Raw genomic sequence first — 16,262 nt, 5'->3', positions numbered from 1 at the left:
AAAAATAATAAAAGGTGGGGGATTCAGTTGGTTCTGGACATTATCAATCGGGGAAGGCCTGCCGGAAGAGAAAGGTTTTTGTCACCTTTTTAAAAGCCTCGAGTGAGGATAATTGGCGAATCTCTTCCGGCAGGTCATTCCAAGTTTTTGGAGTGGTGACAGAGAAGGACCTCCGGGAGGTCACCGCCAGTCTGTTCTTTCTAGATTGTAAGAGGTATTTCCCGGAGGATCGGAGTGTACGGGAAGGATTATATGGGAGGAGGCGTTCCTTCAAGTAGACTGGACCCAGGCCATGTAGGGCTTTATAGGTAATAACCAACACCTTGTACTGTGCCCGGAAGCTAACAGGCAGCCAATGTAGTGATTTTAAAATAGGTGTAATATGGTCGAACTTGGATTTTCCGGCGACCAGTCTGGCTGCCATGTTTTGTATCAATTGGAGCTTCCGGACGTTGGCACAAAGGTTGCCCCATGTAGAGCGCATTGCAGAAATCAAGACAAGAGGTTACTAGAGCATGTACAACCGTTTCTCAGTCCCGCTGCTCGAGGTAGGGGCTCAACTGGAGTATCAGCTGAAGCTGATAGCAGGCACACCTGGCTGTCGCATCAATTTGAGAAGACAGTTGAAGTGACAAATCCCAGGAGCATCCCCCAAGCTGCAGACACAGTCTTTCAGGGGAAGTGTGACCCCATCTAGAACTGGCGAACTGATCTCCATACCTGGATTGGGGTTACCTATCACGAGTACCTCCGTTTTATTTGGATTCAGCTTGAGTCTATTTTCCCTCATCCAATCCATTACCGACTTCAAGGCAGTCATTCAGGGGGGAGATCCCTCCTTGGTCACTGAAGCAGCCCCAGACATAGAGAAATAGATTTGGGTGTCATCAGTGTACTGATAACACCCTGCCCCATGTCTCTGGATGATCTCACCCAGCGGCTTCATGTAAATGTTAAACAACATGGGGGACAGAATGGCGCCCTGAGGGACGCCAGATGTCAACTCTTTCGTAGAGGAGCAGCTGTCCCCCAGCATCACCATCTGGAATCTGCCCGAGAGATAGGAACGTAGCCACTGCAAAGCAGAGCCAGCGATTCCCAACTCTCTCAGGCGTTCCAGAAGGATACCATGGTCTATTGTATTATATGGAGAAATGCTTTACTACAACAAATTCTTAGCATCGGTATTGTTTACCGATACTTATCTATATGGCCTTGTAGCATATCAGCATATGAAAGTGCTGTATTTGCACACCAACACTGTCATTAGCAATAACAAACCTTGTTTTGCAGCAGACCTTTATTAGGATATTTTATGTGTCACAGGAGGAGTCATGGTTTTACCACACCTCTTATCCTGTGAATTACCTGGATCTAGATTTACAGTGGCTTTCCTCTTAATGAAACATTTATTTGGTCTTAGAGGATTCTGGGGGGGAAACACACCAGTGGATTTCTTTCATGCAAACAACCTTCATTTTTCATGCAAAAGCACCAAGACAAAACTAATATCTATGCGATGGCGTAGCAGACATTTCTCAGTTTTCTGACTAGAAGAAAACTGGCATTAAAGAGCTGCTTTTTTGCAGTCAGTATTAGAGTTCAGCTTTAAAAGAAGTTCTCTGAAAAACTATTTTTCAGCTCTGTCATTGGTTCTTTCTAAGCATTAACTCAGGGGTTGTCTGTACAGGTGGAAAAATTTGTACTTCGTTTTCAGTTCTGTAGGAACACAAGTCGTTTGCCTGGTTTTATAGCAAAAGGGCTGCTTTTAGGTGTTAATATGAATCTTAAAAACTCACTTTTTACTCCACAGTTTTAGGAAAAACATTTTTAACACGGGTCAGGATTGGGGTGGGCGGGCTAATTGTGTATGTTACCTTTTTCTTTTTTGGAACTGTTCAGGGCATAGTAACCAAAGGCTAGCAGGGCTTTTGAAATGGAGACATATTTTCTATTTTATAAACTTTTTTACATGCAGTTGCACCTTTTTATCTGCAGAGGTTGAGGTGCCCAGCCACGTGTGCACTTCCTCAGGCGGGATCCCGAGCTAACATCTACCCATCTTATTCACTGTGATGGCTGGCAACAGGGCACTTTGCCTGGTTGTTGCCGCCTTCTCCCTAGCTCACCCCAGCCATGAGGTCAATGATGAGGGGATAGATGGGGCTCCCCACTTTCTGTTGCTTTCCTTTGGAGCAGCTTTGCAGGTGGGGCTCTGCTGCGGTCAGAGGAAGTGGCAGCAACCAGAGTGAAGCACTCCATTGATGACAATTGCAGCAAAAGGGATGGGACGCTTCCATGGTGTGTACACGTGCATTACCTGTGTACAAGTGTAGCTTAGGCAAAAATTTCCCAGCAGAGGACCAATTGCTTAGGAATAGAAATAGGGAAAAGTGATTGCCCCTACATCCTGTCTGTATGCTTCCGACATGATTGGCTGCTGTGAGAAAAAAGATTCTGTGGAACCAGATGGATCACTGAGCTCATCCATCACTTCTTATAACCTCCTCTTGTTGCTCAACAGCTGTCTGTTCTTTGGTATAAAAGTGAACAGCTGAAATGACTACAAAGAAGAGTTCTGGAAAGGAAGAATGGCATTAGCTTATCTGAATTTTTCATGTTAACTTAGTTTTCAGGTTCTGTTGTTAGTTTATAAAACCTTAAACAACTTAGAACCTAGTTACATAACAGACCACTTTGTCACTATTGGAGCCATTATGTTTCTGAGGTCACCAGGAGAGACTTTCTTGGTAGAGCAATATAGGTCAAAAACACACTACAGAAATAATCCAGTTTGAGACCGCTTTAACTACCCTGGCTAAATGTTAGGGAATTCTGGGAACTGTAGTTCTGTGAAACATTTAATCTTTTGTCAGAGAGCTTGGTGCCACAATAATCTACACTTCCCAGAATTCCCTAGCATTGAGCGAAACCAGTCTCAAGCCGGATTATTTCTGCAGTGTGTTTTGGATCATAGTTCAGAGGCCTGTTTAATACCTAGTCAAAGAAGAACATTTAGCATGATGGTGCCCATTATGTGAAATATGCTCCAACAGTTTGTACATTTAGATGCAAGAAAACATAGCTATTTTTATAAGTCTTCCATGTGTTGTTGTTTTGTGTGTGTGTGTGGTTTTTTTTGGGCTATGTGGCCATGTTCTAGAAGAGTTTCTTCATGACGTTTTGCCAGCATCTGTGGCTGGCAACTTAGATTGAAGATGCCAGCCACAGATGCTATTGAAACATCAGGAAGAAACTCTTCTAGAACGTGGCCACATAGCCTGAAAAACCCACAAAAAAACACGGATGCCGGCCATGAAAGCCTTCGTCTTCCATGCGTAGTCTAATCTACCATTTTTTAAAATTATATAAGCATATTTATTTTTACTGTTTTTAATCACTGTATGCTACCTTGAAATATCCACAGCTCTGTGATGTGTCAGTATTAGTGAATAGTAAAGCTGTAAGTGCTGCTGGATTTGTGGAAGTGAGAGCAAGTTAATGCATGGCTGCCCTGTTTGTGTCGCATGCCCATGTGTGTACACGTTTGTGTGTGTGTGTGCATCGAATTTAAAGCATTGTGGTGCACATGAGAGCTGCTGCTGAACTCTTCTGCCATTTCTCTTTCAGCAGCTCCTCACATATGCTTTCGTCCCAGCAAAGGCTTACTTCCAGCTTGAGTGGTAGTGCATCAGCAAAGTGACTTTTGAGGACAGACTGCAAGCAGAGCAACTACTGCGTAACAGGGAAGAGTTCAGTGCTTTTCCACATACATGGACAACTCTTTGTGCTGTCTGTTAACCTCATCCCCTATTCATACATTTGAAAACATAGGTTTTCATGTTTTGCGTGTATTCTAGGCCTTGTAGGAAGCAGCTGAGATCCATAATAATAAGAGGACTTTCAGAACTGTAAAGTGTTACCTATTTCTTGGGTTGTGTAAGTGAGATAAACAGTTAAGATGCCTAAACTGGGGTTGTGGAAGCAGTAACAAGGACTATGCTGTTGGGTGGATTGAATTCTGGGTTCCTGGCTTTCTATGCCCTTTATAATATGCATAAAGTCTACCATATATGTTGCAGCATCTGGAAGACTCTGTTTTATATTGAGTTGTGTTAAATTGATCTATTCTGGAAAGTTCTCATTTTTGTGTAATACAGAGAAAAGTGATTTTTCCACTTTACTGGTGAAGTACATAACAGCTACAGAAATTAGAAGAACGGATTCCAGAATTGCATGAGCAAGGTTTTGATAGTAACCTATAGCAAACAGCAATAAAAAATCTTCAATCAATTAAGTCTATCCTGTGAGTTTTTATCTTGAATCCACAGAGATAATAGATGAAAGGCGTTTTCCTCAAAATATATTGAAATAGGGCTTATGATCCTCTTGCTATTGAGCTGCAATATTATACACCTGGGAGCAATCCCTGTTACTCTGGAATAGACAACCAAAATTGCATTATAACTGTCCCAGATTTTATTGAACCAACAAAAGTATGTTTTCCCTGGAAAAATAGGTTTCCCTTGTAACAGTGCAGAAAGTGATCCATACCTCACTCAAAGGCTTTTCTGGAGTAAACTATGGCGGTTTACAGACCGCCCTTTTGGGGCAGCCTGTTCCCGCCCCTTTCCCCGCCTGATCGGGGCCTCAGCTGCCACAGCGGCAGCCTCTGAGGCCCCGATCCGCCGCTTTCCAGGCCATGGGGAAATGGCAAAAGGTGGCTTGGAAAGGGGTGTCCTTGGGGCTTCAAGCCCCTTTCTCTTTTGTGATGCTGGCACAGCTGTGTAAAGGCTGCGCCAGCGCCACAAACCCAGGAAGGAGCTACGTTTCGGAGCTCCTTCCAGCGCTGCGGAAAGGGCACCACAGGCGCCCTCACACGGCACCAGGACATCACTTTTGCGCCGCTCCGTTTGGAGGCGGCGCGGTCATGATGTCCCAATGGCGGCGCCCATGTGGAATAGGCACCGTCATTTTGTACGTACTAGGTACATACTAGGGTTAGGGCGTCCGGGAGGGACGCCCTTTCCTGACCCTAGTAAGTACCTAGTACGTACTTTTTGCACATCTGGAACGCGCCTATATGATACCTTAAACATTCACTGTGCAGTTTAAGCCTATTCTCTTTTTAATTCTCAACTTCATGTGGCCCCATCAGGGCTCGGGTCAGCACATGTTCCCAAAACCTCCCATGTGTTTTTTGTTTCAAAATCTCTCCATGAACTAAAACATTTAAAAGCTCATTTGGTGTCAATGAAGCAAACAACAGCATGGGTTCTTCCTGAAAGTAGTGCTGATATCTGCCAACATAGCAGCACTAGATTTCATAGGACTTTTTCACAAGGGAACTCACAGTTTTCTTTCCAATGCTATTTTACCCTGTGTAAACATAGTATAGCCTACCTGATGTTCTCCATCCCTGCTCTGATCTGAAGGGAGAAGTCCATGAAAGACAAAGTGGCGGTGGGGTGGATATTTATATCCTGTTTTGCACCTGGGGGGATACTTAATGTTTCCTCATTGTGTGACAAAGACCTCATGGTCTTCCCATGGAATTCACAATAGGATTCCAGAATGACTGATGGTTTTAACTTGGGGGTAACAAAACTTTGAATGGATTTGAGACACCACCTGGATGGTTGGATAGGAAAGGGTGAATAGAGACACAGCCCCAAAGTGAAAAGGAAATATGATCTTTAACTGGTTTGTGATGGGACTCAGTCAATCTGTATTGCAGGAGGATATGTGGAAAGCTTGGGGGAATACGGAGTAACCAGCAAACCCATTTAGCCATTATTTAGTGCTATCTAGGGCCTCAAACAGACAGGCCAAAAGCGGTTTCAGGCCACTTTGGGAACATAGCGTTTATGACGAATGCCCCCAAAGTGGCTGGAAACCTTGCCACAGCCACTCTAAGGACTGCCTTGGGAGCAGGTGGTGCAGTCAGGGGGTCTCAGACTACTCTCAGAAGAAGCAATTTTGTGCCTCTCTTTCATGCCCGTCTGCTTGACCCCTAGGTTTCCCATATGCCTTTGGTCCAGTGTGCCTTTCAATGTGAAAATCCTAGTGTTCCAAAAGTCATTGTGACCTCTTAAAAACATGTCTGACTAGATAGCGATATATGAAAATATGAAACACCATATCCAGCACGAGAAGGGTGTTGGGTGTGCTAAGAAAACTCTTCATGACCCAATAGCATAAAAGCCAAGGGTTGCAAAACTAGTCACACTACCATTTTATAAGCTGCCCAAGTAACCTCTGAAGTACTGTGCTTCCATTTCCTATTGTTGAGAGGCAAACTAGAAAGGTACCATGATCAATAATACTGAAAGCAACAGAGTTATGCCCCCTGCCCTTCTCCTGACCATCAGGGTGATCAAGCTGGTCAATGCACTATATGTAGGCCTGAGATCAGATTGAAATAGACCCAAATAATCAGTCATGTTCAAGGGTGCTTGAAGTTATTTAGCTCAAGCACCTTCCCCAAGAAGGGTATATTTGCAAACAGTTGTTGAGATTCAATGGTGGAATAAGGAAAAGGAGAGAGACAAAAGGGGGCACAAGAAAGCAGTAGGAAGGCAGGAATAGGTAGGCAGTAGATGATGATCTGGGAGTGATTTGAGCTTTGGGACTATGACTCTGGAGAACAGGATTTGAATCCTGGCTCGATCATGGAAATCCACTGGGTGACCTTGGACAAGTCACACTCTCTCAGCTTCATAGGGTGGCAATGGCAACTCTCCTCTGAAGAAATGTGCCAAGAAAACCATGTGATAGGTTCACCTTAGGGTTGCCTTAAGTTGGAAATGACTTGAAGGCACACAACATCAAAGAAGAAGATCTAATGGCAGATGTATGGTTGATTTGCACTAGATAAGTAAGGGTTTCTGACTTTCTGTTGTTTAAAAATTAGCCACGGCCAATGGGATCAGAATGCTAGGAGTTGCAATTAAATGACCCAATGTAATAGGACTGGTTGAGAGTAATATTTGCTGGAATGTGTCCAATGCGTTGTTCCCAGAAGTATGTACTGTATTGTCTGTCACAAAGAAAGATGAATAATCAGCCAAAATATAGGTGTAGTCATAATACAGATTCACTAATGCAACTATATGGGTACAGAAAACAGATTATGGGGTCAAGCAAAGTGTTTTGCTTGTGTTTTTTCATACATGACCCCCTACTTCTTACAGGAGGCTCTTGAGCAATGGGACGGTTAGCATCTTCATATCCTACTGACATCAGTGATTATTGTCTTAAAAGGAAACCTGAACAATGCCAGTGCTACTGTCCAGTCTGTACTCCCACAGAGTTCTTTATGCATAAAACCCTACATACAACACAAACAAAACACAAGTGAACTGTCAAATTAGCCATACGTAAGCCACTCTGAGAGCCTTTGTGGCTGAAGAGTGGGAAATAAATAAATAAACAAACAAACAAATAAATAACAAAATTTAAAGTGAACGAATAAGACTCCAACTGAAATCAATGCATTAAAATTTTCTCTTGAGAACAATGCAGCAAATGCACCTGTGAGATGGATTTTCAAAATTGGGTAACCATGTATTGAATTATGTAAATAAAGTAATTTGTTGTTTGGTGATTGTGTGCCTTTACGTTGTTTCCGACTCATGGAGACCCTACCATGGGGTTGTCTTGTCAAGTTTCTTCAGAGGAGGTTTGCCATTGCCATCCTCTGAGGCTGAGAGAGTGTGACTTGCCCAAAGGGTCATCCAGTGGGTTTCAATGGCTGAGCCGGAATTCGAGCCCTGGGTCCAAATAGAGGGTAGATGAGATTACATATGGAAGCCTTACAAAAATAGCCACGTTCTCATGCATCTAAATCTACAAACTGTTGGAGCACGTTGCGTTTCTGAGGAAAGGATATGTTCACATAATCATGCTCTCTGACTGGCTACTAAACAGGCCTCTGTACCATGATAGAAAACACCTCAGAAATAATCCACTTTGACACCATTTTGTCATGGCTCCATACTGTGGAATCCTGGGAATTGTAGTTGTGGCCCCAGAGCTCTCTGACGGAGGAAGCTCAATGCCTCACAAACACTACAGTTCCCAGAAAAATCCCCTAGCATTGAGCCAGGGCAATCAGAGCCGTTTCAGACTGGGGTTATGGACTGTATCACCCAGTTTATGGATTATTTTATTGTTAATAGTTGACCTGATAAATTTTAATTGTGTTTGATTCTTTTTTAGGGGGGAGATGGGGATATTATATGTACAATGTACTGTATACTGGAATGTTTTTTTAGATGTAAGCCACTTTGATTGTTTGGCAACAGAAAAGTGGGATATAAATAAGGTTTTGTTATTATTATTACACTTGTCCCTCATAGAGTTGCCATAATTGTCCACTATTACCAGGGACAAAATGTAGGACAAATTCGAGACCAAACTGTAGGACAAAACTCATCCCAAAATGTAGGACATTTAAGGTCCTCCCTTTTTCTCAAATGTCCTACATTTTGGGCTCAGTTTTGTCCTGCTGTTGTCCTACAGTTTGGTCTCGAATTTGTACCACATTTTGCCTCTGGTAATAGTGGACAATTATGGCAACCTGGAGAATGTGGAAAACCCACAAATAACAAAGACACTTATGTTTTTACGTGAGAGGACACCTCTCTAGGAATCTCTAGGTCCTCCAGGGCAACTCTGTGGTCAACATCCAACAGACATTAACCATAGAACTGCGCTGGAGGAGCTGCAAAGGCCTAGTATCCTCTCTAGGAATAATTGCTAGGTCTTTCAGTGCAACCTTGAGTTACAAGTTGACCATAGAGTTGCACTGGAGGACCTAGACGTTCCTAGAGAGAACATACATATTAATCAAAGCTGCAAATATGGAGGGATGAGTGTATTGTTATTATTGTTTCTGCAGTGTGTTTTGGACCTCCAGAGAGAGCCAGAGCCTAAGGCTCAAACCCCTCAAAGCCTATTGGTCAGTTCTTCCCTCAGGGGAGGGGGAGGAGGTGGCGCGCGCCAAGCGAACGTTGGGGAGCCTTTGGTTTAGGGGGCGTGGCCATGAGCCGGGAAGGGCGTGGCTATGAGCCGGGAGGGGCGTGGCCAGAAGCCAGGAGAGGCGTGGTCAGAATCTGGGGGAGGCGGGGCCAGGGGCGCCTGGAGGACCGGAGGCAGGAAGGGCGGGCGAGAGAGAGAGAGAGAGGAGGAGGAGGGAGACGCTCTGTCCCGCGCTCCAAACTCTATGGTTAAGATGGCGGCGGCGGTGGGGACTGAGGGGGCGAGTCCGTGAGGCCTCTCCGGAGAACGGCGGCAGGGTTTCCGGAAGCGGCATGTGAGGCCGAGGGCGCTGGCGAGGGAGGAGGAAGAGGAGGGGGAGAACGGGGATGGGCCAGCAGGTGGGCCGCGTCGGAGAGCCGGGCACCGCCGCCGCCGCCGCTGCTATCCAGCAGCCGCCTCCGCCGCCGCCTCAGCAGCAGCAGCAGCAGCAGCAGCCTCCGCCTCTCTCTCAGCCCCAGCGGCTCCGAGGCAGCAGCAACAGCAGCAGCACTGGCAGTGGCGGCTCCAGCAGGCCTTCCAGCCGCAGGAGAGAGGCCTCCGCCGGCGGCCCCCGAGGCCCAGAGAGCGGCTTCAACGTCTTCACGCAGCACGGTGAGCTGGGTGTGGCGCCTGCATCCGCACTGGAGGGAGAACCCGGTTTGGCAGCGCTTTCACGCCTTAGCTCCCATAGGGAGACATTGGGGGATGCTTGCCCATAGGGAGACATTACTTGCCCAATGCTGCCCTATGGGGAAGGGTTCTCCAATGATTCCCTATGGGCAAGCATTCTCCAGTGATTCCCTATGGGCAAATATTCTCCAATGATTCCCTATGGGCAAGCATTCTCCAATGATTCCCTATGGGCAAGTATTCCCCTATGATTCCCTATGGGCAAGTATTCCCCTATGATTCCCTATGGGCAAGTATTCCCCAATGATTCCCTATGGACAAGTATTCCCCTATGATTCCCTATGGGCAAGTATTCCCCTATGATTGCCTATGGGAAAGTATTGTCCAATGATTCCCTATGGGCACGCATTCCCCTATGATTGCCTATGGGCAAGTATTGTCCAATGATTCTCTATGGGCAAGCATTCTCCAATATTCCCTATGGGCAAGCATTCTCCAGTCATTCCCTATGGGCAAGCATTCTCCAATGATTCCCTATGGGCAAGCATTCTCCAGTCATTCCCTATGGGCAAGCATTCTCCAATGATTCCCTATGGGCAAGCATTCTCCAATGATTCCCTATGGGCAAGCATTCTCCAATGATTCCCTATGGACAAGCGTTCCCCAGTGATTCCCTATGGGCAAGTGTTCTCCAATGATTCCCTATGGGCAAGTGTTCCCCAATGATTCCCTATGGGCAAGCATTCTCCAGTGATTCCCTATGGGCAAGCATTCTCCAATGATTCCCTATGGGCAAGCATTCTCCAATGATTCCCTATGGGCAAGCATTCTGCAATGATTCCCTATGGGCAAGCATTCTCCAATGATTCCCTATGGGCAGGCATTCTCCAACGATTCCCTATGGGCAAGCATTCTCCAATGATTCCCTATGGGCAAGCATTCTCTAATGATTCCCTATGGGCAAGCATTCTCCAATGATTCCCTATGGGCAAGTATTCCCCTATGATTCCCTATGGGCAAGTATTCTTCAATGATTCCCTATGGGCAAGCATTCTCCAATGATTTCCTATGGGCAGGTATTCCCCTATGATTCCCTATGGGCAAGCATTCCCCTATGATTCCCTATGGGCAAGTATTCCCCTATGATTCCCTATGGGCAAGTATTGTCCAATGATTCGCTATGGGCAAGCATTCCCCTATGATTCCCTATGGGCAAGTATTGTCCAATGATTCCCTATGGGCAAGTATTGTCCAATGATTCCCTATGGGCAAGCATTCTCCAATGATTCCCTATGGGCAAGCATTCTCCAATGATTCCCTATGGGCAAGCATTCTCCAATGATTCCCTATGGGCAAGCATTGTCCAATGATTCCCTATGGGCAAGCATTCTGCAATGATTCCCTATGGGCAAGTATTCTCCAATGATTCCCTATGGGCAAGTATTCTCCAGTGATTCCCTATGGGCAAGCATTGTCCAATGATTCCCTATGGGCAAGCATTGTCCAATGATTCCCTATGGGCAAGCATTGTCCAATGATTCCCTATGGGCAAGCATTGTCCAATGATTCCCTATGGGCAAGCATTCTCCAGTGATTCCCTATGGGCAAGCATTGTCCAATGATTCCCTATGGGCAAGCATTCTCCAATGATTCCCTAGGGGCAAGCATTCTCCAATGATTCCCTATGGGCAAGTATTCTCCAATGATTCCCTATGGGCAAGTATTCTCCAATGATTCCCTAGGGGCAAGCATTCTCCAATGATTCCCTATGGGCAAGTATTCTCCAATGATTCCCTATGGGCAAGTATTGTCCAATGATTCCCTATGGGCAAGCATTGTCCAATGATTCCCTATGGGCAAGCATTGTCCAATGATTCCCTATGGGCAAGCATTCTCCAATGATTCCCTATGGGCAAGCATTCTCCAATGATTCCCTATGGGCAAATATTCTCCAATGATTCCCTATGGGCAAGCATTCTCCAATGATTCCCTATGGGCAAGTATTCTTCAATGATTCCCTATGGGCAAGTATTCCCCTATGATTCCCTATGGGCAAGTATTGTCCAATGATTCCCTATGGGCAAGCATTCTCCAATGATTCCCTATGGGCAAGTATTGTCCAATGATTCCCTATGGGCAAGCATTCTCCAGTGATTCCCTATGGGCAAGCATTGTCCAATGATTCCCTATGGGCAAGCATTCCCCTATGATTGCCTATGGGCAAGTATTCCCCTATGATTCCCTATGGGCAAGCATTCTCCAATCATTCCCTATGGGCAAGTATTCCCCTATGATTCCCTATGGGCAAGTATTCCCCTATGATTCCCTATGGGCAAGCATTCTCCAATCATTCCCTATGGGCAAGCATTCCCTTATGATTCCCTATGGGCAAGTATTCCCCTATGATTCCCTATGGGCAAGCATTCTCCAATGATTCCCTATGGGCACGCATTCCCCTATGATTCCATATGGGCAAGCATTGTCCAATGATTCCCTATGGCAAGCATTCTCCAGTGATTCCCTATGGGCAAGCATTCTCCAATGATTCCCTATAGGCAAGTATTCCCCTATGATTCCATATGGGCAAGTGTTCTCCAATGATTCCCTTTGGGCAAGTATTCTCCAATGATTCCCTATGGGCAAGTATTCTCCAGTGATTCCCTATGGGCAAGCATTCTCCAATGATTCCCTATGGGCAAGCATTCTCCAGTGATTCCCTATGGGCAAGTATTCTCCAGTGATTCCCTATGGGCACGCATTCCCCTGTGATTCCCTATGGGCAAGTATTCCCCTATGATTCCCTATGGGCAAGTGTTCTCCAATGATTCCCTATGGGCAAGTATTCTCCAGTGATTCCCTATGGGCAAGTATTCTCCAATGATTCCCTATGGGCAAGTTTTCCCCTATGATTCCCTATGGGCAAGTTTTCCCCTATGATTCCCTATGGGCAAGCATTGTCCAATGATTCCCTATGGGCACGCATTCCCCTATGATTCCCTGTGAGCAAGCATTCTCCAATGATTGCCTATGGGCAAGCATTGTCCAAAGATTCCCTATGAGCAAGCATTCTCCAATGGGCAAGTGTTCTCCAATGATTCCCTATGGGCAAGCATTCTCCAGTGATTCCCTATGGGCAAGCATTCTCCAGTGATTCCCTATGGGCAAGTATTCTCCAGTGATTCCCTATGGGCAAGCATTCTCCAGTGATTCCCTATGGGCAAGCATTCTCCAATGATTCCCTATAGGCAAGTATTCCCCTATGATTCCATATGGGCAAGCGTTCTCCAATGATTCCCTATGGGCAAGTATGGTCCTCTATGGGCAAGCCCTGTCATTTCTTTTAGCACCTCCCGCGTTTTGTTTGTCTGTATTACAGTGTATGCCCCATTACAGGTGGCAGGCCTTATCTCTCTGTGTGAGGCGGCCTGGGCTCTGGGATCCTCAGGAGAGGCCCTTCTCTCAGTCCCAGCCCCATCATAAGCATGGTTGGTGGGTCTTCTTGGTGGCTGCTCCCAGAGACTTTGGGACTTCTTTCCTAGGGATGTCAGAATGGCCCCCTTTTTGGCCCTTTGTGGGCAGGCTATGAGCTTTCTATTGAGACAGACTTTTAAACCAGAAAGTCTTTAAAGAATGGGTTGGGGATGCTGTACTGTTTTAAAGTGTACTGTCTTTAAGCACTTTTATCTTCAGCAGTATTTTCTTTTTTAACAAGTGATCTGTTTTCGTAGTGTTATAGTTTAATTCTATTTTAATGGTCACTTTCATATACAGTCATCCCTCCATATTTGCGGCTTTGATATTTGCGGCTTTGATTATTCAAGGATTTGGTTAATAGTTTCTCTCTAGGAATATCTAGGCCCTCCAGCGCAACTCTATGGTCAACTTTAACTAAAAGTTAAAGAGGGACTACTCTACTAGGCCTTTGTAGCTCCTCCAGGTCAGTTCTGTGGTCAGTGTCTGTCGGACATCAACCACAGAGTTGCACTGGAGGACCCAGAGATTCCTAGAGAGGTGTCCTCCCAGTAAAAACGTGGTGTTTTTGTTACTTGCAGTTTTTCCATATTCACGAGGGTCTTGTTCCCCTAACCCTAGTGAATATGGAGGGACAACTGTATTTTTAATTGTACTGTTCTTTTAGGTTGTAAGCCACTCTGAGTTCCAGTTTTGTGGGAGAAACGGGATACAAATAAATAGACGGATGATGATGATGATGATGATGCCAAAGGCACATACGTTTTTTAGACTGACCACCGTTGTTTGCTGTGTTTATGAGAATCTAGAGAGATCTTGCAGCACCTTTGAGACTCACTGAAAGAAAGAACTTGGCAGCATGAGCGTTCCTAGACTAAAGTCTACTTCCTCAGATGCTGTTGGTGTGTTTATGGGAGGTTTTTAAAGAACCAAAACAAATGTTGGCAGTTTGAATATATGTCACAGCCAGCTTATAACCAATGGTGCAACTCTTGCTTGTCCTTTTTGCCACAACTCTGTTTACATATTTGCATCCCTAGTGAAACTTGAAGTGGTACTTGGCTCATCTTATGACTGATTCCATTCAAGGCCACTTTCTTGACAGCTCTAAGTTATGTTGATATTTGACAAGGAATCAGCATGGGTAATGGTTCGAGTGCTGGACTACAACTCTAGAGACCAGGGTTCGAATCCTTGTTCCTTGGCCATAGAAGCCCACTGGGTGACCTTGGGCAAGTCATACCCTCAGGCTCAGGAAACCTCATGATAGGTTTGCCTTAGGGTTGCCATAAGTGGGAAACAACCTGAAGGCACAGAACATCAATATTTGGCTTTAACAAAGTGCAGTGACTGAAACGTCTTGTCAAGCTTCCCAGGAAGAGCGCCAGAATGTAGTTATGTCAGAGCTTGCTTTCCCAATGTTTGCTGTTCATAAGGGGCCTTTTCTTGAAATTGTTTGCAGGCATTATTATACCCGTGCAGCAGTTCTTAAGTTAACAGTTTAACTCTGATCTTTGCTGGCAGGGATGAAGGCAAAAGAGAACTGTATAGGTGCTGTCTTGGGAGAAATACAGCACCTATACAGTTCTCTTTTGCATCTGTAGCCCCAAACAGACAGGCCAAAATAAAGCTGCTTCGGGTCACTTTGGAGGTATAATGTTTAAATGACACACACATCTTAAGAGGCCGAAAGCTGCACTAAAGCTCCGCCTTATTTATTCATCATTTAAACAACACATGTCCAAAGCTTTATTTTGGCTTGTCTGTTCAGGCCCTCTGTCTGAAAGGCTGTGGATGAGGTGCAGTGAGATTCAGAGCCACACTGGTCAGAAGCATTGAGATAGAAAAAGTGTTGTTGGTTTCTTATTCCTGTTCTTTCTTAATCTCCTGACAGGCTTAATTTTTTACAGTTACAGTTCTAACATTATACAGTTTCTATGATGGTATGTAGTTTCTCCTTATTATTGCTGGTTGAAGGCTCTTGGGGGGAACCCAAGTAGGCAGCCATCATCAGTTTTTAAATTGGTCCCTTTCATGAGTTTGCAGTTGACCAAAGAGTATTTTATCTGGACCTGACAGGATAATTTCCTATCTCGAGTCTGATCATTTGAAATGCCTTGGAGGACCTTTAACATATGGGCCCGAACAGACAGGCCAAAATAAAGCTGCTTCGGGTCACTTTGGAGGTATGCTGTTTAAATGGCACACACGGTCCGAAAGCTGCATCAAAGCCATGCTCCAGCCCTAAGGACTGGAGTGAAGCTTTGGCACAGCCTCTGGCCTCTTAGGATGCATGCATGCCTCCAAGGTGACCCAAAGCAGCTTTATTTTGGCCTGTCTATTTGGATCTCCCCCTTTAGATATTGTAGGTGGACAGTAAGTACATAGCTCAAGGAAAGCTCTGTGTACTTATTGCCAGTGTAAAGGTGCTGCTCCAGGCAGGTACACTGGGGCGCATTACAGACGCGCCGAAGGGGCGTATTAGGGTTAGGAAGGGGTGTAGTAGGGTTGAGAAGGGGTGTTACGTCCGGACGCCCCTCAATCCTCGTACGGACTGAGTCTGTACAAAATGGTGGCGCCCATCCACATGGGGGCCGCCATCTTGACGTAGCAGACGCATTGCGTCTGCACATCGCACAACACAAATGACACCGTGAGTGCGCCATTGGCGCCTCGCGGCGTCATAAGCGCACCGCAAAGAGAAGCGCCATTTTGGGGCTTCTTTTTGCAGCGCAGAGGAGCTGCGCGGTTTGTACACTGGGGCTCCTCTGTGCTGCAAATGGCGGCGGCGGCGGCAGACCTCCCATTTTGGGCGGTCTGTAACGTGCCAAGGTTTCCTATTTTAGATCTGTGGTTTTCATCCTTTTTCATCCATATGAAAAAAAGTGACCCCCATTCCATGTGGATTTCAATGCTATGAAACTGTTGAGTACTGCACAGAATTCTGGGGCCTCTTACAGGGAATATGAGGCATTTTTATATAGAGTAGTCCAGATCTTTTCAGATTTGCCATGATTCCCTGTTCCTGAATCAAATGAGAGTAGATCACACCAAACAGACAGAATTGGATGGATGGATGAATCTTTAAGGAAGCTGCACAGTGTTTACTGTAGTTCCCCACTGAGAAACCCTTTTTAAGT

General features: G+C 45.5%; 1 protein-coding gene across 4 annotated transcripts in view; it reads left to right on the top strand.

Moving 5' to 3' along the window:
* The first annotated feature begins 9,223 nt into the window (after positions 1-9,223).
* ABL2 (ABL proto-oncogene 2, non-receptor tyrosine kinase) overlaps positions 9,224-16,262 on the top strand; it is a 65,753-nt gene continuing 58,714 nt past the window's right edge. For all 4 annotated transcript variants that reach the window (XM_089515948.1, XM_089515946.1, XM_089515947.1 and 1 more), the window contains exon 1: positions 9,224-9,633. In XM_089515948.1, the coding sequence (XP_089372074.1) occupies positions 9,369-9,633 (265 nt within the window). In that variant the 5' untranslated portion in view covers positions 9,224-9,368. The remainder of the gene's footprint in view (positions 9,634-16,262) is intronic.

This window comes from Sceloporus occidentalis, unplaced genomic scaffold, assembly GCF_023333645.1.
Source record: "Sceloporus occidentalis isolate IW3139 unplaced genomic scaffold, rSceOcc1.0.p SCAF_3, whole genome shotgun sequence".
Taxonomy (NCBI): domain Eukaryota; kingdom Metazoa; phylum Chordata; class Lepidosauria; order Squamata; family Phrynosomatidae; genus Sceloporus; species Sceloporus occidentalis.
Note: the sequence above shows the minus strand (reverse complement) of the source record. Positions and strands in the feature narration are given on the sequence as shown.